Source organism: Tenrec ecaudatus, chromosome 14, assembly GCF_050624435.1.
Source record: "Tenrec ecaudatus isolate mTenEca1 chromosome 14, mTenEca1.hap1, whole genome shotgun sequence".
NCBI lineage: Eukaryota > Metazoa > Chordata > Mammalia > Afrosoricida > Tenrecidae > Tenrec > Tenrec ecaudatus.
This window is the reverse complement of record NC_134543.1, coordinates 60,707,843-60,731,252: the sequence shown is the minus strand read 5'-3', so window position 1 is coordinate 60,731,252 and position 23,410 is coordinate 60,707,843. Positions and strand designations below refer to the sequence as shown.

The 23,410-nt window shown below is 38.8% G+C and overlaps 1 protein-coding gene and 1 non-coding gene across 3 annotated transcripts; both read left to right on the top strand.

Moving 5' to 3' along the window:
• The first annotated feature begins 238 nt into the window (after positions 1–238).
• On the top strand, positions 239–22,861 carry DORIP1 (dopamine receptor interacting protein 1). Of its 2 annotated transcripts, none has more exons than XM_075531374.1 (5): positions 239–579; positions 6,313–6,837; positions 10,551–10,640; positions 12,010–12,144; positions 13,392–15,282. In XM_075531374.1, the coding sequence occupies exons 2-5, from the start codon at positions 6,314–6,316 to the stop codon at positions 13,501–13,503; spliced, it is 861 nt and encodes a 286-aa protein (XP_075387489.1). In that variant the 5' UTR covers positions 239–579; position 6,313; the 3' UTR covers positions 13,504–15,282. The 2 variants fall into 2 exon arrangements, with proteins under 2 accessions (XP_075387489.1, XP_075387488.1); XM_075531373.1 differs by lacking the exon at positions 13,392–15,282 and adding an exon at positions 19,954–22,861 and having other exon boundaries at positions 246–579.
• LOC142426954 (U4 spliceosomal RNA) lies at positions 15,690–15,830 on the top strand. Its single transcript, XR_012779812.1, has one exon. It is a non-coding gene; the product is annotated as a U4 spliceosomal RNA (small nuclear RNA).
• Positions 22,862–23,410: the final 549 nt, after the last annotated feature.

The window sequence follows — 23,410 nt, the reverse complement described above, 5'->3', positions numbered from 1 at the left end:
TAATCTCGAACTACTGACCTGGAGGTTAAAAGCCAAAGGTCGCAAACCTGAAAGGCCAAGGCGGTGTACCGACAGAGCTCCGCCTCCGTGCAAGCTCTGCCCACTTCCGGCTGCCCCACCCACAATCCAGTGTTGGAACTCCACCCCACACGCCGAGGTCCCGCCCCCCCGCACCTGACCTTAATTCTCATTGGCCAGACGTGGATCCTGTATACACACCCGACCCGCGCACGTTTGGCCCCGGCGTATCCACGCCTGCGCAGCAGCGCCGTGAGGCCGCAGGGGCCGGGGGAGGGGGAGGGGGGTCAGGCCGAATCTTCCTCCGTAATAAGCAGCGACGTGTCCCGCGGTCCTGGCTCCGTGGGTCCGCTCGGGTCGGGCCTGGGCGCTGGAGCTGCGGTGGCTTCCGCCGCGGCGGAAGCGATGGAGGCCGTGCCGGAGCCCAGCACTCGGGCCGGCGGAGGCCGAGACAGCCGACGGTGCTAGTAGATGAGGCGGCGGCGGCAGCCCTGGCTCTCCATGAGCGAGCGGCGGCGGCGACGGGTGCGGCGGCACCGGCGGTTTTCGGTCCCCGGGGAGGTACGATCCGTCGGCTTCCTGGAGGACGGAGACTGGCCCGTGTGGGAACGCCTTCCGCGGCCGGCCCTGCTCACCTCCCGCCCCCAGTGGCTCGCAGTGCCAGCGCTCGGTGGACACTGCCCGTGCGGGGCGCCCGGCCGGCTGCGAGGGTGCTGGCTCCCGAACCCACCGCGGGGAGCAGCCGGTTCCCGACGCCAGGCCCCGAGGGCGCGGCGACCCGGGCGGGAGCGGGGGGCGTGCCCGGAGCCTGGAGGGAGGCGCCCCCCTCGCGCCCGGCCGCCCAGCGGGGATACCCCACCCACCCCCCGCGGGCTGCCTAGCGGAGCTGGGGTGTTTTCCAGAGCGTTTGGGGGGCGTTCATTGGAAAGGAAATCCTTTCCGTTGCCCTTAAAGGTTCCATCATTTTAACGCCTTGGGCAAGTTGGCTGGTCCTTTCTCACGACCTACGTGGAATTTGCTGTCCTCCTTGCAGATAACCGCAAATGAAGAGTCCTTTTTGCCAGCGAAATAAAAGTCGGTGGTTGCTAGGTTTCCTCAAATTGAAAGGCCTATTTGGGCAGGGAAGGAGCCCTGGTGGCGTAGTAGGTTAGGCGTTGGGCTGCTAACTTCAAGGTCGGCAGTTTGGAACCACCAGCTGCTCCAGGGGAGAAAGATGAAGTTTTCTCCATCCATAGAGTTTACGGTCTGGGAAACCCCCAGGGGCAGTCCTAGTCTGTTGCATAGGATCGATGTGAATTAGAATCACCTGGATGGCAGTGAGCTTTTGTAGCCGGTAAATCCTGCTTGCCAACCTAGTACCTGTTCCTGGGCTTTCAGTACAGTGCCTTTTAATGATGTGATACATTCTTAAGCCTTTTAAGTAAAGCGGCTCGCAGCCTTATCTGTATCTTATCCTTTTTGTTGTAAATTATTTTGAAGCAAATCACCATGATAATATTGAAAACACCATGCCCTTTCATTTTTCCAATTCATCCTCCCTTTTACCCCAGAAAAGGACCAAAAATTTAGTTTGCTACTGTGAATGTCTGAAGAGACTGCAGTTTCATTGTTTTCGAGGATAAGCATTGCTTTATGGAGCTATCGTTATTCTTCGTTTGGGCAAATTAAAAGATAATTTGAAGAAAACTACTACAGAAGTTTAAGCTTTCCAGAATAGTATTTATGAGCCTGAACTCAGACCCTTAATCTCACAAGCACGCTAATAAGATTAAAACTCAACAGAGTAATAACCACAAAGAAGTTATTTTCATATGTAAATCCTACATGCTTGTTTTTCCCCTTTTTAAAAAAATATTTTAAATTTTTATTTTATTGGGGGCTCTTACAGCTCTTATCACAATCCATACATGTATCTATTGTGTTAAACACATTTTATCATCTTTTTCAAAACATTTTCTGTTTACTTGAGCCCCTGGCATCAACTCCTCATTTCCCCCCTCCCCTTCCTAACCCTCTCTCCCCCATGTCCCCTTGACAATTTATAATTTCTTTTTCATCTCTTACACCAACTGCTGTCTCATTTCACCCACTGTTCTGCTTTTTATCTCCCCAGGATGGGGGCCATTCATCGATCATTGTGATAGGTTCCCCCTTACTGCCCCACCCCCTTAACCTCCTAGCACCACTGCTCCCCTTATTGTTCCTGAGGGGGTTATCTGTTGTGGATTTCCTGTGTTTCAAATTCTTAACTGTACCAGTACACATGTTCTGTTCTAGCCAGATTTGTAAGATAGAATTAGGGTCATAATGGGTTAATGGGTGGGGTGAAGAATTAAAGAACTAGAGGAAGGTTGTGTGTTTCATTGGTGCTATACTGCACCCTAACTGACTCACCTCTTCCTTGTGGCCTTTTGACAGGGGATGTCCAATTGACTACTGATGGGCTTTGGATCTCCGCTCTGCCCTCCCCCTCATTCCCATTGATACGATTTTTGTTTGTTTTGCTCTGGGTCTTTAATGTCTGATACCTGATCCCATGGACACATCATGGTCACACAGGCTGGTGAGCTTCTTCCATGTGGGTTTTGTTGCCTCTGAGCTAGATGGCTGCTTGTTTATCTTCAAGCCTTTAAGACACCAGACACTATATATTTTGATAGCTGGACACCATCAGCTTTCTTCTCTACATTTGCATATGCACCCATTTTGCCTTCAGTGATTGTGTCAGGGAAGGTGAACACCACAGAGTGCCATGTTAATCAAACAAGTTGCTCTTTGCATTGAGGGAGTACTTGAGTGGAAGCCCAATGTCCATCTGCTGCTGTAATATTTTATAAATAAATATATGTACATAGATCTATTCCCCTATCATTGTATATAAATGTATTTACATATATGCATGCCTGTATTTAGACCTCTGTACATGTCCGTTGCCTCCCAGTTCTTCATTTCCTTTCACTTTCCTCCTGCCCCACTATCATGCTTAGCTTTCATTTGGGTTTTGGTAATTCCTCTCAGCTACATGCCTTTGATCAAGCCCCCACCCCACCCCCAAGCATCCTATGCCCTCCTCACCATCAATTTTAGGTCATTTATTCTTATCTAGTCCCTGGGTTTGTTGGCACCCCCCTCCTTCCCTATCCACCTCTACGATGTCCCCCCAAAACCGTCAGTCCCATTGTTCTCTTCTGATTGTACATCCCGCCTATCTTGTCCAGATAGACATGTCTATGCATACGCACTAAAACAAAGCAAAGCATAACCAAAAAAGAAGATAAAAATCAACAGCTAATAAAGCAAAAGAATGAACAAAGAAAAACCAAAGCAAAAATGGAAACCCCCTCAAACATTTCCAGATGTGTCTGTTGACCTTTATGAGTATTTTCCAGTCAAGTCTTCTGGAGTGCCACGCCATGGCCCCCAAATCCACCTTTGGCGGTCCTCGGGGACTTCATTGCTTTGCTCCCCTTGCTGCTCCACTGTGCACCCTTAGTGTTTCACCCCTGTGTGATGGGGTTGGATCAGGCACATTTCCCACACCGTGTACCCAGCACTGTCCCCCTTAGCTCTATGTGTCAGTGAGGGACACGTCATCGTGTTTCCTAATGGGGCCAGCCCTGTGATCCTCTGTGCATTGGCTGCTCTGAGCCGGAATATTGTCCTCAGGGCTTGGTGGGCCAGGGTGTGTTCCACTCGCTCCTTCCCTCTTCATTTGCTCCTGATGAGATGTGTCCTACTTCATGAGCTGCAGCTTCAGTGCTGACCTCTGAAGTGCATTCCTCTAGGGTGGAGGATAAGGGGTGCCCACATAGTGGGATTGGGTTCCAGCCCTGCAGACCTCTCAGTTGGTTCCCTGCTTCATGCCTATATATTGCACTCATGTCTTAGCCAGGTTGAAATTGGGTGCCTCCCTCTCCTCTGGAGACATAAACAACACCCTCCTCTTGGGTGGGTTAGTGCCCTGTTCCCCCACTGCATGCTTTTTAAAACCTGCTAGGAAACTGGTCCTGTGAAAAGAAACAGTTGTCTTTCTAGACTTCACATTTGCCACTCCTCCTGCCTCCTAAATGATTGGTTTGACTAGAGCCAGTGTGCAAATGTACTATATATAATCATCTCCTTTTCAGACTAAACATAGAGTTAAATATTCTAGAAGCTACAGTGTCTGTTTCATGCCTAAAACAGAGTGGGTAGATGGATGGATGGGTTTAATTATTACAGAATTGAATCTTTAGTCTACTAGTGTCACTATCAGTTGGAATTATCTCTATAACAGTGAGCTTAAGAGTGTTACCATATCATTTTTAGTTTAATCATTGCTCAATTCAGAACAGAAGTCTACAGTATTTTGAGTGTTGGGTTAATGTTATGCTTGGGAAGATATGGCATATGGATAGCCAAAATAACACCACATTTATACACAGTTCCTATTCTTCAAGCACTTTCCATTTTTGTGAAAATGTATGTTTTTATAACAGTTAAATTAGAAAATGTTACTTTTTACATATTTTCCCAAGGATTTTTTTTCAATTGGATCTTATTTTTCTAATATTATTAGATTTTGCTTTAACAGAACACAAACATTTTTAAAAATCATTTTATTGGGGGCTCATACAACAATCCATACATACATCCATTGTGTCAATCACATTTGTACATTTGTTGCCTTCATCATTCTAAAAACATTTGATTTCTACTTGAACCCTTGGTATCTGCTCCTCATTTTTCCTCCTCCTTCATGAACCCTTGATAATTTATAAATTATTTTTTGTCATATCTTACACTGTCCGACATCTCCCTTTACCCATTTTTCTGTTGTCTATCCCCCAGGGAGGAGGTTATATGTAGATCCTTTTAATTGGCTCTCCCTTTCCACCCCACCCTCCCTCCATCCTCCCGTATCACCACTCTCACCACTGGTCCTGAAGGGATCATCTGTCTTGGATTCCCTGTGTTTCCAGTTCCTATCTATACCAGTATACATCCTCTGGTCTAGCCAGATTTGCAAGGTAGTACTGGATCATGAGTAGTGGTGTGGGGGAAGCATTTAAAAACTAGAGGAAAGTTGTATGTTTCATCGTTGCTAAACTTCACCCTGACTGGCTCGTCTCCTCCCCACAACCCTTCTGTAAAGGGGTGTCCAGTTTCCTACTGAAGCGTCTTGAGTCCCCAATCTGTACTCCCCCTCATTCACAATGATTTGATTTTTTTCTTTTTTTAAAATCATTTTAATAGGGGCTCATATAATAATCCACACATACATCAGTTGTGTCAAGCACATTTGTACATTCATTGCTGTCATCATTCTCAAAACATTTGCTCTACACCTAAGCCCCTGCCATTCACTCCTCATATTTCCCCTCCCTCCTTGCTTCCCCTCCCTCATGAACTTTTGATAATTTATAAATTATTATTTTGTCATGTTTTGCATTGTCAGATGTCTTCCTTCACCCACTTTTCTGTTGTCCGTCCCCCAGGGAGGAGGTTATGAACACAATCATTGAAACACTATCAAAGCTTAAGAAATAATGATGAATTAGCTCACTTCAAGCTGGGAGTAAGGATAGCCCAAAAACAGAAGGGAAAATCAGAATATTAAGTTCTGAAACATTCATATCATGACCACTGTAGTTTAAATTATTGGTTACTGGTACCATGCTTATTAAGTGCAAATCCCAAAGTCCATACAAATGATTTGGTACTATGTATGCTGCTATTCAGTTAAGTTCTCACAATGACTTTCAAAGTTCAATGCCAGAATTCATCTATCAGAACAGGATTCGCCATTACAGAGTTTTCCTATGCCATCCATAAAATGTGTAGTATAACTAATATAAATATAGTAATGGCCATTAGTCTGTTCTCCAAGTAAGGGTTATAATATTATCAGTTTCTTAAATAGGAGCACATTAGCCAGAAAATAAGACATAGCGTATGTTTTGGGGTGAAGAGGTTAACATTAGGAGTACACCTAACCAAATTCAGTTCATATCTCTAAGCTTAATTTTGTCTAGGATTTTTACACATGCTTTTCCTATACCCTAACAACCAATGGTCCATCAGATGACCATTCTCAAAAAGTTTCCACTTTTTAAAATGGTGTGCATCATACAGTCTGCCCAAAAAATGGTGCAAGGCTTGAGATGTTTTTAGAAAAAAAAAAGATTTGTTACTTTGAGGGAATATGTAAATAAATTTAGTTTAAATCTTTAGATAGCTTTATGTTCATTTTAACTTTTCACCCATTTGTAACATTCATAGTCACAAGTTAATGTGTTTTATTTTAAAATTCAGGATGAAGACACTGTTTGAAGAGATCAAAGCATCAATTAAAAATAACTATAATCAAGATCGCTCATTTTGGAGGCCTGTTCTTCCTTGGGGAGGTGTTTTTACTATCAAAGCTGGCCGGAAAGCAGTATCTTGTACCCCACTCTATGTTGAAATAAGACTGAAAAATACCTGCACCATAGATGGCTTCTTGATGTTACTGTATGTCATTCTTAATGAAAATGAAAATTTCCCCAGGGAACTCTCTCTTCATTTGGGTAGAGAGTTTGTAGACTGTTTTCTTTATTTAATGGACACCTACAGTTTTACAACTGTGAAGCTCCTTTGGATTTGGGACAAGATGGAAAAACAGCAATACAAATCTGAAGTTCACAAAGCTTCATTAATAATTGATTTGTTTGGGAATGAGCATGATAATTTTACAAGAAATCTTGAAAATCTCATGTCTACCATTCAAGAGAGTTACTGTTCCAACTGGCGATGCCCAACTCGCGTGCAGGAGGATCAGCAGCATATAATTATTATAAAGTAAGTTGCTTATCAAGTCTCTTCTGCCACTTTTCAGCAAGAATAATTGAGAATGCTTTTTGAAACATAAAACAAGTGATACCCTAAACACACACACACCTCTGTGATTACTATTTGTTTAGCAGAACTTGTGTATCTATTACACGCAGGTGTAAAGTAACTGCACTCAGGTACAAGGCTCCTCAGGAGGTCTCATGCAAAAAACTTGGTAGGCTAATTCCACAGGAATAAAAGGATTGAACACAGACCTTCATGTCATTGCCAGAGCACAGTTGAAAACCTCAAACTTGGAATCTTAATAGCTAGTGAGGATGGCGACAGGAGATACTTTTATACTAAGAGTAGACTATTTCTGCCTTTCTGTTGAGAAATGATACGGAGAGAGCCCAATCTGGGAAACCCTAGTGGAGAGCTGAAAAGCAAACAAACTGACCGCCTTCAATACCCTCTCACAGCGACCCTTTTAGGACAGGGTAGAACTGCCTGTTTGGGTTTCCAATACTTTGAATAAATACTTTAAATCTTTACAGGAGTAGCAGCTGTGGTTAGCAATGCCATGTGTAGCCCACTACATCATCAGGGCTCCGTAGGACAGGGCTGGGCAACCTCAAAGCACTTAAGAGATGAGTTTGAAAGGAGATTCTTACTATCAAAAAAGAAAAGACAGAAAAATAGACCATACACGTTATTGTCAGAAAGAGTATTTGAGCTTATATTCCAGAATAGTCTAAAAGAATGCTCCCATTTGAAATTATAGAGCATATAATCTAATTTATTTGATTCACATTCCCTTATAGCATCTCCAATTTGACATTTGCTACTCATGGTAAGCTTAAAATATTTTACTCATTCAGTGCCTTTTTTTTTTTAACCTGAAATATGCTTTGGTCATTTTCCTGTATCTCAGTGGTTCTCAACCTTCTTAATGCAACGACCCTTTCATGCAGCTCCTCATGTTGTGGTGACCCCCCCCAACCCTAAAATCATTTCCGTTGCTACTTCATAACTAATTTTTCGATTGTTATGAATCAGGTGACCCCTGTGAAAGGGTTGTTTGACCCCCAAAGGGGTCACAACATTGCAGGTTGAGAACCACTGCTGTATCTGCTCATTTATCTTAGAAGTTGTTATATATTATTATTGATATATTTTCCTGTGGAGCCCTGGTAGTGTAGTAGGTTATACATCGGACTGTTGCTTCTTAGAAGAAAGGTGAGACTTTCTACTCCTATAAAGATTTAGTCTCAGAAACCTCTGTTTTATAGGGTCACTGGAATTCAAAATTGACTCAATGCCAGTGAGCTTATTTTGGGAGACTCTTTTAAAATCTTTAATGAATTTCAAGTTCCATCTGACAAGAACATTTTTATTAAAATTATACAAAAAATCTATATGTAAGAAATTAGATGGTGCTCGGCTATCAGATAAAATAGCATCTGGGCCTTAAAGGCTGTCTCAAAATACGCAGCCATCTAAGCAAGATGTCAACTAAGTTCATATGGAAGAAGCACACCATTATCAGTCACCAAGGATTGTAAATCATATAATCTGAAATTGAAGGAAGGATTAGTATCGGAGCCTAAATTGTGAGAATCCAGTTTGCAGAAAACTATGGATGTCATTTCATTTGGGGGACCATGTAGGAAACAAGCCTCCGTAAACGTCCTCTATTCGCAATTGAGTGCTGAGAGGAAAGAGGTTACTAAACCGAGTGCATTGGAGAGATGAGTATAGAAGATCAAAGGCATAAATCTGACCCGAACAGTTAAAACTTTATCAGTAGATCCCCCTAAGGTACAAGCTGGACTTGATCTGGTTTTCAGTAGTTCTGTAGTTCTGATTTTGTTCATTCATATTAGGGTTTATCTCAGAGGTGTTATGTCTTCGGAGGTCACCCTCTTGAAGTTATGTTATATGTTTTTCTGTTTGGGGGTATATTAAGATTTGGGGAAAAGGTAAAGTGGGGGGGGTGGTAAAAGGGAGATGATGTCAAGGAGTCCAGGAAGAAAAAGAATGTTTGGAAACTAATTGTGGTAGCAATTGCACAATTCTGCTTGACATGATTAAACTATAGGATGATATGATATATGTATTAACTCACAATAATTTTAAAATTTATATGTAGTCTTAAGTATATATTCTATTTTCTGCTAACAAATGGAGAACGAATATAATTTCTCAGTGTGCTCTCATGAATTAAGTCAGAAATTGAACCATTTTATACTGCTATTTCATATATCCTTACCTGGAACTTTTCATTGAACCTCCTGCCCAAATGCTTTGCCAATTTAAATATCAGATATTCCTTAGTAGAAGAGATCAAAACTAGTAAGTCCTGCCCATTAGAGATCTGACCATTTTTATGGTCGTTTGTAATTTTTAGTTATTGATGTATAGTAGTAATGATGTTGTGTATTTAATATAGTACCTGAAATAAGTTGTGTTGTTGACAGAATGCTAATTTGCAATCTCTACAGACGGAAAGGTTCTCTTAACTCCTAATGGACTGAGAAAGGCTTCAGAAATGTATCTTGTTATTAAAAGTCCCTTTGTATATCTCTTAAATCTATTTGATGACATATTTACATAAATTAATAATAATGTATGCTTATCTTACGTACTGCAATTGAGTTCATTAAAACCCTAGTGACCCAATAGGTCATAAGACAAAGTAGAAGTACCCCACAGCGTTTTCAAGGCTGGACTCTTTCTAGAGCTCACTGCCACACATCTTTCTCCCACCAGCTGTCTGGTGGAGTCAAACTGCTGACATTTTGGTTAGCAGCCAAGTGCTCTAACTACTGCACCACAAAGAACTTAATGCTTTTCTTAAATGCTTAAAATATTTGCAGTGTACTCTAACCTTAAACCTTTGTCTTTAATTTAATCCTATATTTAAAAGAAAATCTATGGGGGAGAGAGGGAAATTGGGGCGCTAATAACAAAGAGTTCAAGAAGAAAGAAAAAGTATTGAAACTAATTGTGATAAGCAATTGTACAATACTGATTGATATGACTGAACTATGGATTGTTATGGTATTTGTAAGCACTCCCCCCAAAAATGATGACAAGGTTTTAAAATAACACAAAAATAAATAAAAGAACTTCTGTAATACTTTACCTCAAAATCAAACCCATTGCCAATGGGTCTACTCCAACTCAGCCACTGTAGTATACAGGGTTTCTGAGGTTGTAGACAGCCTCATCTCTGTCCTGAGGAGGTGCTAGTGGGTGAGTACTGCTTATCTTGCAGTTAGGAGCCCAATGCCTAGCCCACAGAGCCACCAGGGCTCCTAAACTAGTAAATGGAAAGGGAAAAAAAAAACAAAAAAACTTTTAACAAATGAGTAATTGAGGCCAAGCATAAGTGACTTGTATTTAGTCAAGTTACTAATGAACTGCTCTCTTGACTCTGAGTCCTAGATTACATTTCTTGAAGGTTTTTAAAATTGTTTAAACTAACCACAACTGCATCTTTCAAGATGAGTTTACAGAAAGATTTAATGCTTCTTGAACTGTGTCACGCACTCACATTTATTGAATTTAGCTGGTTTCTCTACTCTCCACAGGAAGTACAGAAATGAATAATAGAGATCATACTTTATTCACTTCGTTTTTCTAATAATGGATTGATTTGTAAAATTTCTTATCCTGATAATATATTAACCTGTATAATGCTGAAGCAATTCTTAACATGCATTTTGTAATTATAGTCCTCCCCAAGAAATTCCACATGGAAACTTGATACGACTGGCTGTGGCTGAGTTATTCTGTTCCAAGATCGAACTGTGTGAAGAGCGTGGGTGAGTATATGTTAGGCAGACATTAAACAAAAGTATTTTTGCGTTGTTTATAAAGAGACCTGCCCAGATATACTCCTTAATATTATTAAGAAATAACTGCTCATAGGATTTCAGGAAGTTTACTTTGGCATCTTCTAGTTTAACATGGCCATTTTATGCTATGTTGTCATATCAAATACAGTATATAGAGTAAGATACTACAGCTAATTGATGAATAAAAAGCCAAATGCCTTTTCTTTTTTTCCCCCACTGCTGAGTAGGTACAATAAAACCTTGGTTAACCGGAACCCAGCTAATCGGGACCCTCAATTAACTGGATTTTTTTCTGCAATCCACATTTAGGAGAAAGAGGTAAATGGCAACCAAAAAATTTAACACAGTAAAACAAAAAGTCCAGAGGGGCAACGCCTATTCAACCAAGGATCGTAACAGTTTCTGTATCTACAACATTGTACAATGAGTACTTAGTTAGAAGGATGATCTTTAACTAATTAATTATGAAAGAAGAGAAGATTTAAACTATATTCAAGTTAATTGTACTTACTAACTTCAGAAAGCAAATTAATGTATTTTAGAAACATTTTTAGTAACAAATAGTGAAACAGAAATTATTTTCTGGTTAACTTAGTTTATTCAGTAAATGTTTGTTAACCAGAATATCATGCCCAGAGCATTCCGGTTAATCGAGATTTTACTGTATTGTTTTATTTGTTGTATTCTGATAAGATCATTTGCTTCATGCTAGTTAAAGATTGTACTGACAAAGGAGGCATGAGGGAATTTTAACTAGTAAAGAGGACTCTAGGAGTCATTAAATTCCCCCCTCATTATTCCTTATTTAAATCAGCTACGAGAGAATGAAAGAAAATAAAAGTTTTTTTATTAGTTTAGCAGAAAATATACTGTTATAAGCTCAGAAAGTTTCATAGAGTTTAAAAGTATATTTCTAATAATCTTACAATTTATAAACAGAATAGGGAGAAACCAAACAAAACTAAACCCATTGCTGTGCAGTATAGGTCTTATGACCCTAGAGAACAAAATAGAATTTCCCCTTCAGGTTTCCAAAGCTTGAACTCTGAGCAGAAGCACACCGCCAAATCATCCTCTCCTGCAGCAATGAAACTATTGTAGTGGTGAAGTTTCATCACTGAGCCACCAGGGCCTCCTGGGAATAGGTAGATTGAGTAATGAGTATCCAAGCCATTGCAATAAGTATACTAGAGAATTATGTGTACCTATTTACATTATAAATTTTACCTTTATGAGTTTAATTCCTGGGGAATTAAAGTCATACAGGTAATCCAGAAGTACTGAGAGGCAGCTTTGTCCCAGTTGTAGTAATGTTCATGCCTGTTTTCCATTTTAGGTGTGGTGGCTTAAGAGAATTTTCCCAACGAGTTTTCTGCCATGGGGCACCCCCTTTTGTTGTCTTAAATATGCAGCACTGGAAATCTGAAGATCTGGCATATGTACCCTATTACTTGGACTTATCAGATCATAAGTAAGTGTTTTTATCTTTGTTAAAACTAATGTAACATTTTTTTCTGCTCTTCTGTCATGATTTTGACTAACCCTTAAAGAAGATATTGTTAAAGACACATAGTTGTCTCTAAATTCATGTATTCTGAATAGGGCCAGAATCTATGATGGGGAGTCAGGAAGTGACAGTGTGAATAATGATTGCATTCTTAAGACAGTGAAGTACACAGAATTAGATAGATATACCAACTCATTTTATAAGCTGTTAGTTCTTGGGCCAATAACCTACTTAATTTGCCACCTTAGTTTTCTTATCTATAAAAGAGTGATGATAGTAGATACTTAGTTCCATTATTCTGAGGATTTAATTACATTATATATGTAAAGTGATTAGCATGAGACTCAGCACATAAAAGTAAACAGTCAATACTGGGTATTTTTTTAATTACAAATCAAAGTAGTATGTGGTATGTATACTATATAGGAGGTCATCATTTAAACATGTTATTTGTTATCAGTGGATATAAAATATATACATACAAATTAAGACATAAAGGATCCTTTAAACTTTGTACCTTTAAAGGTGTTCCTGTGTATTTTCTCTTTTGTCAATAAAACTATTATTGTTACAGTGTTCCTGGTGATACAGTGGGTAAAGTATTGAATGAACAGTAGTAATTTCTAGGCTAATAATCTTAATGGAAGCAGATCACCAGCCTTTTTTTCCTTGTTACTGGGGGGGGGGGGGGGTTGAATTGCTGGTCCCTAGGTTAGCAGTCTAGTACAAAACCTTTGTACCCCCTAGGGACCCTCATATAACTATATACATTATAAATTAATCTGTTTTTTAAAGAATGCAGCATTAAAAAATCAATAAAAACATTCTTGAAGAAAGAATGAAATATAAGACAAACTCCATATACTAATTGTACGAGGAACAATCAGAAAAAGAATGAAGAAAACCTAAAAGTTACACAGGATAAGTCAAGGGAAATAATTTATACATAATGGGAATTCTAGAATAGGAAGTGGGGTCGAGCCCAGAGAATTGTAGAAGCCTAACTGAAAGCGAATTTCCCTAAGACTAGGAAAGACAAGAAGGTTTCTATTCAAGCAATTCTATAACCCCCATAAAAAATCCCAAAGAAAATCCCCAAAACAGATCATCATGAAATTTCCAAAAATAGACAAAAAGTTAGTTGAGTAACTCAAGAAAATAGCACCTACAAAATCACACTAAACTCTGATTTCTTGGCATAAATCGTACAGGCAAGAAGGCAGTGGATGGCATATACAATACCCTGAAAGAAGAGAATTGCCAACTAAGAATCATCCAAAACTAAACTTACTGCCAGAAATGATGTCCCAGGGCGGTGACTGATAATGTTCTCCAACATAAAATGACAATGATGTCTCTAAAGTGAACCACAGACAAGTATAAACAATGGATGTATGAATATATTTTGGTCTTAATTGTAGTCCTGGTCTAAGAAGAATTTGTTCTTATGACATGACCCTGCTTGATGCTCGACCTCATGAAGAGATGACTGGAGATATGGGTGTTATAGCAAAGTGTGATGAAGAAACTAGATGGTGCCTGCCTATGAGGATGAATAGCATCTTGAGTCTTAAAGGCTTGTTTTCAAAGAAGCAGCCATCTAAGTGAGGCATCAACTATGTCTACTTGGACGAAGGACACCAGGCTGTGTGATCCAAGGGTTGTAAAAAAATAAAACCCAAATCTAAAGGAAGGAATGGTATCAGAGCTTAAATTGTGAACACCTGGTTTGCAGAAGACTGTGGATGACAATGGAAGTCCAAAATCCATTTGGAGGGTCCATACATGGATTAATTATCTGGCGAATCCCCTCTGATGAGAGCTGAGGAATGTGATAGGGAGCACTGTAAAGTCAATTATGGCTGACATAGTTAGGTTAAAATGTATTATCACTTCATCTCCCTTTTGATCCCTGTTAAGCTGTTTCAGTTAATTAAAAAAAAAAAGTCAAAGGGAAATACACATGGATTAAGCCCCTTGTGAGTCCTTCTAACCTTGGACCAGGAATGTGTAGCCTTGCTATCATGCAGAATGTATTGAAAAGTGGATTGTTGCAGATGAAGTTGTTAGAATTTAGCACCCTATCATTTGATCTCTCTAATGTTCTATTTAAATCTGCTCTAGTTTTTAATATTTTATTCTTTTTGTTTGAAGTTTTTTTCTGTTTTACTTTGATACTGTTTTTATTTTTGTTTTTAAAGTTTTTCTCTCTGTGAAAGCCAGGATGGGTGAATCTATAGAGACAATAGCTGGATTAAAAGTTCCTTGGGGGTTATGGTAAGGGGAGGTTGGGGTCAGATGGAGAGCTAATAATGATGAGAACAAGAATGAAGAAAATGGTGTCAAACTGATTGTGGTGATGATTGTACAACTCTCTTAATTGATTATTAATTGGGCATTAATACATAAACCATTCCATAGTTCAGTCACATCAAGCAGAATTGTACAGTTGCTACCACAATCAGTTTCCAGACATTCTTTTTGTACATGGACTCCTTGACATGGTCTCCTTTTTACCCACACATCCACCCCGCCTGCAATCACCCCGCTATACCTACCCCAAACCCTGAAGCTACTTGCTGTCCCTATAGGTTCATCAATCCTGGCTTTCATATACCAAAACACAGAAAAAATAACATTGATGTGATTAAACTATTGAATTGTGATTGATGTGATCGAACTATTGAATTGTAATGATATATGAATCAAATGTCAGTATAAACTGCTCCAGCTCATAGTGACTCTCTGGGACAAAATCATATATACAACAAAATTGTCTTTCAAATACTCTGGTAAACTAGGACATTTCCAGATAAACAGAAATTAAAGGAACTTGTGAAGACCAGACTAATCTTATAAGAAATATTCAATGGAGTCCTCTGGACAGAGAAACGTCAGACAATAGCCTTAAATGAAGACACATACAGTAGCAATTCCCCAAGCCAACCTTGATAGAGAATATTCGAAAGCAAAATAAAACCACAAAACTGAAAGCAGGGAACTAAAGGGCTCAATCTATCAACAATGACAACTTCAGAACAAAAATAGGGAATCGTTGCATTTAACTTGTATATGGAGAGGAAGACATGATGACAACAAAATATAACAGACAGCTATAAACTTATGACAATAAAGGTAAATTTTAGGATAACCCAAAGAAAATCATTGTATGTCCATACCAAAATAAAGAAAACAAAAAAGACTCAGCAAATACAAATTTAGCAACAACAGAGGACACAAGCAAAATAACTCATAATAAAAAACTCAGCTCAAAATATTAAGCAGAACAAACCATTGATATCATTGAACACACACAGATGGCAGCAATAAATTCATATCTATTGATAATCACTGAATGTAAGTAAATGTCCTACATGCTCCAATCAAGAGACATTGTGGCAGAAAAGATAAAAAGATGACAACCCATCAATATTTTGACAAAAAACACACCTCTGACACAAAGCCATAAACAGGTATGGGGGAAAGTGGCAATAATAATCTCTGATAAAAGCTTTGCACAGTGGCAATATCGTAGCCAATGAGGTTTACCCAAGGCGCGATTATTGCTCATTGAAAACTTTACCCAATACCCCACCGTAACGACTTGAAATACAGTCAGCACTGACAATTTTTGACGGTCTCCACAGAGAGAAAAAAAAATCTCTGATAAAGTAGACTTTCGAGGCAAACCCACTATAAGAGACAAAAAAGGGCATTATATAATCTGTTCACCCAGAGAACATAATTGTAATAAAATATTAGCACTCCCTACAAGAACACCCAAATACATAAAACAACAGAATTAAAGAGAGAAATAGATAATTCTATCATAATAGTAGGAATCTTTAACATACCACTTCAATGATGGGCAGAACAGCTAGACAGAAACAACAAAAATAAAGAAAACCCAAGTACAATCAGCCACTGTGACCACATCAAAAATAAACAGAACACAACTCACCAGCAAAACACTGAAAAATGGATAATTCTTAAGTATATGCCATATTTTAGTCCACCAAGCAAACATCAATAAACTTAAAAATTTTGGATAATACAAAGCATCTTTTCTTCTCATACACTATAAAGCTAGAAATCAATAACAGATCCAGTGGGAAATTAAGTAAATGGAAACTGATTAACACCTGATATACATGTGTGTAGCAGAAGAAATTAAAAATGAAAATTTTAAATTCCTAGGTTCAAATGAGAATGAAACTCAAAATATCAAACCTTCAGGACATAGCTAAACCAGTGCTTACAGGAGAATTTATAGGAGTAAAAGCACACATCCAACAAGAAAGGATTAAAATCAACAGCTCAACCTACAACCTGAACAAATAGAACAGGAGTGCAAAAGAAGTCCAGAGTCGCTAGAAGAAGAAAAAATAGTACAGATTGCAGCAGAAATGAGTGAACTAGAGAATAGAAAAGCTGTAGAATCAAAACTAGGCATTATTTCTTTGAGAAAAAGCAAGGAAATTGACATTTGACAAGGAAAAATGAGACGATGCAAATAGCAAAATGAGAGATGAGATGACATTACAACAATAATCATAAACTGAGATAAAATGGATCATAACAATATGAAAAATTGTGCTGGAGCTAACAGAAGGATTCAGCAAGATGACAAGATGACCACAAAAATCACCTGAGTTCCTCACTGCCCAGGACACTAAACAGGCTGTCAAGAAAACAGTACGATCTACAATAGCCCGCAAAAGGAAGAGGCCTAACTAGGGACATAAAAGCCACGCGTAAGGAAAAGTAAGACACTGCTGCAAGGAAGTAAGAGACTCATAAATGGGAAAGCCTTCCATCACATGAACCGGAAGAGAACTGTATGACTTATAAATATCATACAATCATGATCCAAATCCGAACAACATTCATTAATAAAATAGAGAAACTAATCCAAAAATTTATACAAAAATAAATAGTAAAAGCACTATTGAAGAACAAAGTGGAAGGAAGACCTTACACTTCCTGATCTCGAAACTTCCTGTATAGCCACATTAATCAAAACAGCCTGATATTCTTTCTGAGCGCTATAATTCAAATGCATTGATTTTTTTTTTTAGTCATCCTTACTCATTGTCCAGCATTTATATGCAATTGAGGTGACTGAAAATATGAGGGCTTGGGTCAAAGACATCTTGGTCTTTAAAGTGATGTCACCAGCACTTCTTTCCCATTACCAGAAGCAGGACCACTACCAGTAGCCCCCTCTCCTCCACCAGCCCACGACTCCCACCACTCTAACTCACTTCAGAATAGGAAAAAGTGGAGAGTTTTTGTGCTAAACAAATTTAACAGCCTTTCTGTAGAGCAACAGTATTACCAGTGTCTAGTAAGAAATAAAATGTTGGGGAACTCCCATTGAATTGAAAAGGAAAACAGCATGGTATTGATACAATAGCAAACACATAGACCAGTAGCATAAAAATGAGAACCAGCAGCAGACCTTCAGACAGCTGATCCTCCACAAAACTCCACAAAAGTCTATTTGACGAGGAAGAAACATTCTCTTTAAAAAATGATGAGGGCAGAACTGGATAACCACATGCAAACAAATGAATCAGGATCCATACCTCGTACACATACACATGCTGACTGAAAATCCCTGAAAGCCTACAAGTTCAAGCACCAAAGCTCCTAGATGGTAACACAGAAGCAAAATTAGGGAACCTAGTCTTTAACCTAAGCAGTTTATCAAACTAAAAACACACTAATGACAGAAGACAAATTAGATAACTGCAGCCTTCTAGAGATTAAATATTATCCTCATCAAAAAGCTTTACCAAGAGAGTGAAAAGAAACCTATGACTGGGAAAAATATTTGGCAAAGATGTATCTGATAAAAGTCTAACAGCAAAAAGAACCTCCAATGTTTAAAAAATGGGTAAAGCGCAGAAACAGATCCTTAATCAACAAGGACATTCAGGTATTCAACAAACACATGAAAACATTCTGTCTATAAAGTTTTCAGTGACTCATTCCTCAGAAGTAGACAACCGATTCTTTCTACATAGCCTGTCCTTAGTCTGCAAGTTCTGCTGAAACCTGTTCACTTTGAGTGACTTTGATGGCATTTGAAATGCTTGTGACAGGGCTTCAGCATCACAGCAACACACAAGTCAACACAGTATGACAGACTTGACAGACATGTGGTGGTAAATGGAGAAAAGATTGAAGCTGTCAAGGAGTTCATCTTTCTTAATGCGTGCTCATGGAAGTAGCAGTCGAGAGATCAAACGACACGTAAAAATAAATGCAATGCATGTATAGGGATACCTGCAGGCATATGAATGTGCACATTTGTGCACCATATATAGGGTGTGCATTGTTATAGAGGCTTAAACCATATATAAGGTGTGCATTGTTATAGAGGCTTCCTAGACAGATCCAGACAATTCTTGGGATTGGTTTACTGGGTCAAAGGACTTAAAATCATATTCATTGGAGACAACCTAGTCAATTGGCATAACATAGTTTTAAAAGATAATTAATGTTTACCTTCCAGTTTAGTAAAGTGTTTAGGAGTTTGTAAGCTTGTAATCAGCCACCTAAGAGACAACTATTGGTCTCTAATAGTACAGAGCAAAAGAAAGTGAAGGAAACCAATTACTCAAAGAAGGAACTAATCCATAGGACTGATAGCCCACGTGAACCACAGCTTCTTCTAACCGGAGACCAGAACAACTAGTTACCACCACTGAGTGTTCTGATCAGGGACGCAATAGGAGGTCCTGAATAGAATGGCAGAAAAATTCAGAAGAAACTTCAGATTCCAAAAAACAGCCACACCTACTAGGCCAATAAAGACTAGAACAAACTCCAAGGTTTTTGCCCTAAGTAACTTTTGAACATGGAATTGAAGCTATTTTTGCAGGTCATCTTTCAAATCCAAGTAATAAATTTGCTAATCAAATAAATAATAGTATCTATGAGTAATATACTTCCTTATTAAATGAACTATATGAGATCCAAATGGTTAACATTTATCCAAAAGCAAAAGTGAGAAGAGGAGGGTAAGTTAGATCAGTGGAAACAGAACATATATATAGTAGAAATAAAGAGACTGCTGACACACATAAGAGGGACATATCTGATCAGAGCACATGAGAGCAGATGGAGGAGGAGGAGAGAGTGGAGCACATCCTGGCCCACCAGGCCTTGAGGACGATGACCCCAATTACAGAAATCAGTCCACAGAGAGGACCGCATGGCTAGCCCCACTATGAGACATGGCGTCCCTCACTGACCCATGGCCCTGTGGGGGACAGCACCACAGACAGTGTGGGAATTGCGCCTTATCTAATCCTGCCACACTGAGGCAAAGCACTGGGGGAGTGCAGCAGAACAGCAAGGGAATGGAGCGGCAAGGTCCCCAGGGAGTGCTGAAGGTGGACTTTGGGGCCAGAGAGTGGTGCCCCAACAGATGGGACTGGAGAGTACTTTAGGATCCTAAAGGCCAAGGAACAATCCTTGAACTTAAAAAAAAAATTGTAACCAATAGCATGGGACAATTTGTATAAAAATTGTTAAAGTAGAACCTAATTTGCAGTGTAAACTTTCACTTAAAATATGTTTTTAAAAAAAATCTTGAGCATTTTGCTCCAAATAATCAATTATAGTACATGAGTTATAATGGTAGATATGTTTTAAAAATAGAATGCAAGTCATTAAAATTCCTTGGTTAAGAATTTAAGAAATATTTATCTTAAGAATGAAGTATTAAACATTTTTTGCTACACTTTGTCATTTACTTTGCAGGTACTTATTGGAAGGTGCCACATTATTTAACAAAGAGGAACATCATTATTCTGCAGCTTTCCAGATTGATGGACACTGGATGCACTATGATGGCCTCAGAAATGTGAATTTAATTTTGTTAAATAAACCCCCAGAGTTTCTTCTCTTGTCATCATTGGTTTATATTAGAGCAACAGAGAAATAAATATAGACTGATGCTAAATTAAATTGTTTCCCTCCTGCCCATGCTCCCTAGTTTAAGGGCTTGTTTTGGGTTTACTTGGTATCCAAGGAAATAATTCAACTATACTAGTTTCGGAGGTGTTTTGCCCCAGGTAAATGTTTTCTATAGGAGATCTATGCAAAATGTTTGTATTTCTTTTTATATTTCCTGGGTTATTTTTATACAATCATTTTATGTTGAAATAAAATATATCTTGTAGCTTTTGTATTTTTTATTTATATGTACCTCAAATGTTTTGATTGTTGTGTCAGAGTTTGTATAATTCTATCATCCAAGAGTATACTTTGTCCTTTAAATTCTAATTTTTTCCTTTTGGATATCCAAATAAAAGCTGGATAGAACTCAGTATTTCATTTTATATAAACTTAACAGTTCAAAGTATATCTATTGCTTTGCCTTACCTCACGATAATCCAAAGTGCACTATTGGATCTGTTATGGATTTGAATGTACAACGTGCAGAAGGATTAGTTTATTTTACCTGTTGATTTGCAAGTTTTGACAATATATAGGTGAGAGTGTTTTTTCTGGGTTAGAATTATTTATTAATAATGGAATATTTTGTTAGCCAGTTGCTCAAAAGTATTATAAAAACCTGCTGGTGGACTTTAAGTATTAATTTAGTTTCCAAACTTAAAGTTATTGTTTCAAACAAATTCTTTAATTATCCTAAACATTTATCTTATCACTAAATCTTAATGAAAATTGTCTTTAAAATGTTTTGTATATAAATCAACCATAAGGATAGTAACAGAATATTTGCTAATGTTGGACTAGCAAATATAAATGTACTTTGTATATTTAAGAGCAAAATGAATGAGTATGTTCCTTTTCCATATAAATCTTATATTGACAGAAAAAATACTTAACATTTGGGAGTGGCATCTGCTGCCTCTCTTGTGATAGATTGAAAGCATGAAGTTCTGATTTGCAGTGCACTAGGGTAAGTCACAGGTATTGTGACCAGCGTTCGCGTTCATACATGCAAGGTTTGATTCCAAACCAACCCTGTCTCTGTGCTCAGTGGATAGCTGCAGACAAGTTCTCTCTTGCACCTGTCTTATTCTCCTTAGGGTGTCTGCTAAAAAAGTCCATTCAAAACAGTGGCTTCTGCGAGGACCTCCTAGGCCAGTTAAATTCAAGGCAGGTCAATGCAGAAGGTTGTGGAGACTTGGGTTTTTTAGATTCCAAAAGGGGTAATGTTTTATAGATTTTTTCCTGAAGGACACAAGACAGTCACAGATTCATTATGAAGAAATTTTAAGTTCCAAATTGCACTGGTCAAAAAGCTAGGAAAGTGCAACAAGAAATTCTTTCCCCATCAGATCAATGCACCTGCTTATTCTCTGAGGGTTACAAGATCTGTCCAATGAGACTTTGTGAGAAACCCTATCCCACCCACCCTACAGCCCTCGGCTGATCCCTTAGTTTCCCCCCAAAAGTCAACATTTAAAAGGAATATTTGAATCCCTTGAGGATACTTACACTGCCATTTGATGTGTAAACTGAAGAGCTCAGAATTCCTTGGAGAAAAGTTACAGAGGTGGAAACACCTCATAATTATACAGACCTATAATGGATGATGTATACAGAAACAGTAACCTCACATCTAGATATTTTTACTTAATAGAAGTTTCGATTATTTTTGTTGCAATACTTTTTTACTTACCCCTGTAAGTCCCTAAAGTTTTATACCTATCAGACATTATGTTTCTTTATGTACTCCCTGAGATAGCTCTTCCTTTCAGAAGAAAAAGTAAAATTCTCAAGGGAGGATGCTTTTTGAAACTGATCAGGCTCTGTTTTGGTGTTTACATTTTAATAAATAGTGTCTGCCTTAGTTTGGGGGTTGAGATTAAATGCAATAGGAGACTTAGTGACAATGCAGTTCACTGCCATGTACCAAATTGCTGAAGTTTAACTCAGAAAATGAAATCTTACATTCATTTGGTGCCACATTAAGGTAACTTACTGAGGAATAGGTAGAATAGATAAGTGTGTGTAATACCACTGAGCAAGTACTATGAAAATTTTTTATAAAAATCTACTTATTTTACAAAAATCCTCGCCACGCAGTGTATTTAAGTGATGTCTCGGTCTATGTCAGTAGGGATGGCGTAGTGGACGGTGTGTGGGAAGAAAGAGGCGGCTATCGTACAGCCGTGGAAAGCCACAGGGACAGGCCGACTGCCCTACAGGGCCTCTGAGACAGAATCAACCTGCTAGCGGAAGTTTTGAGTCCTGACTCATTAAATGCATGATTCAAAGTATACAAAACAGAAGTACACATAAACAGTGTCCTTAGCAAAGTTAATTCTTCGTGAAGACTTACTCTTTTAGCATTTGCACTTTATTTGGGATAATACTAGTTAGTTACAAAAAAATGTTTTACCTACCTCACAGGGTTGTTGTGAGGAGTAAGATGTTTGTTAAAATCTTGATCACACGTGCTAATAATAAAACATTGTTTTTTTATCTATTTCATGTACAGGAAGGTCTCAATTTTTTTAATTATTTAGGCAGTATTTTGTATCAATAATGTACTCGAGAGAACTGATTTTTATAAAGTGCTCTCCCAAAGACTCATATTTGGGACAACTGCTTACTAGCTATGTGTTGCATTCGTCTCAGTGAATACATCTGTGGAGCCCTGGTGGCATAGTGACGACACACATGGCTGCTAACCCCCAGGCCAGAGGTTCAAGTGGCCAGGTGCTCCTCCAGAGGAAGCTGAGCCTTCCGACTCCTTCCAGTCAGCAGTCCCAGAAAGCCTCAAGTGCAGTTGTTCTCCGCCCCATGGGGTTGCGATGAGTCAGAATCTACTCCACGGCAGTCAGTGAGTGAGAAATACAGTTTAATCACGTGGTGCGCAACTCATTTTTTTTTTAATTTTGTAAGAACAGGAAGCATTTTCTCAAGTTTATTTGTACTTCAGTCTCACGTTGATTTAATGACCATCAGGTCACATATATGTGACTACAGTCATCTGAAGTGATTACTACTAGTAAAGAAGACTGAAAATGTGAGAAAGTTTAGCAAAGGGATTCCACATCCAATATCTCACCAATTAGAAGACACACGTTAGAATTAGAGGACTAAGTGAGGAAATGTCTGCTTTGTACCTTCAAACTAATACATGTTGGCATTTGGCTTGCTCTTTCCAATAGAATTTACTCAGAATTTCTCAACCTTTGTACTGCTATTCTGGATTGGATAATTCCTCATTAGGAGTAGA

Coding starts and splice junctions, on each gene's coding strand:
- DORIP1 (XM_075531373.1), top strand. CDS start 6,314: ATGAAGACACTGTTTGAAGAGATCAAAGCATCAATTAAAAATAACTAT. Junction 6,838..10,550: donor CAGCATATAATTATTATAAA/GTAAGTTGCTTA, acceptor TTGTAATTATAG/TCCTCCCCAAGAAATTCCAC. Junction 12,145..19,953: donor TTGGACTTATCAGATCATAA/GTAAGTGTTTTT, acceptor TTTACTTTGCAG/GTACTTATTGGAAGGTGCCA.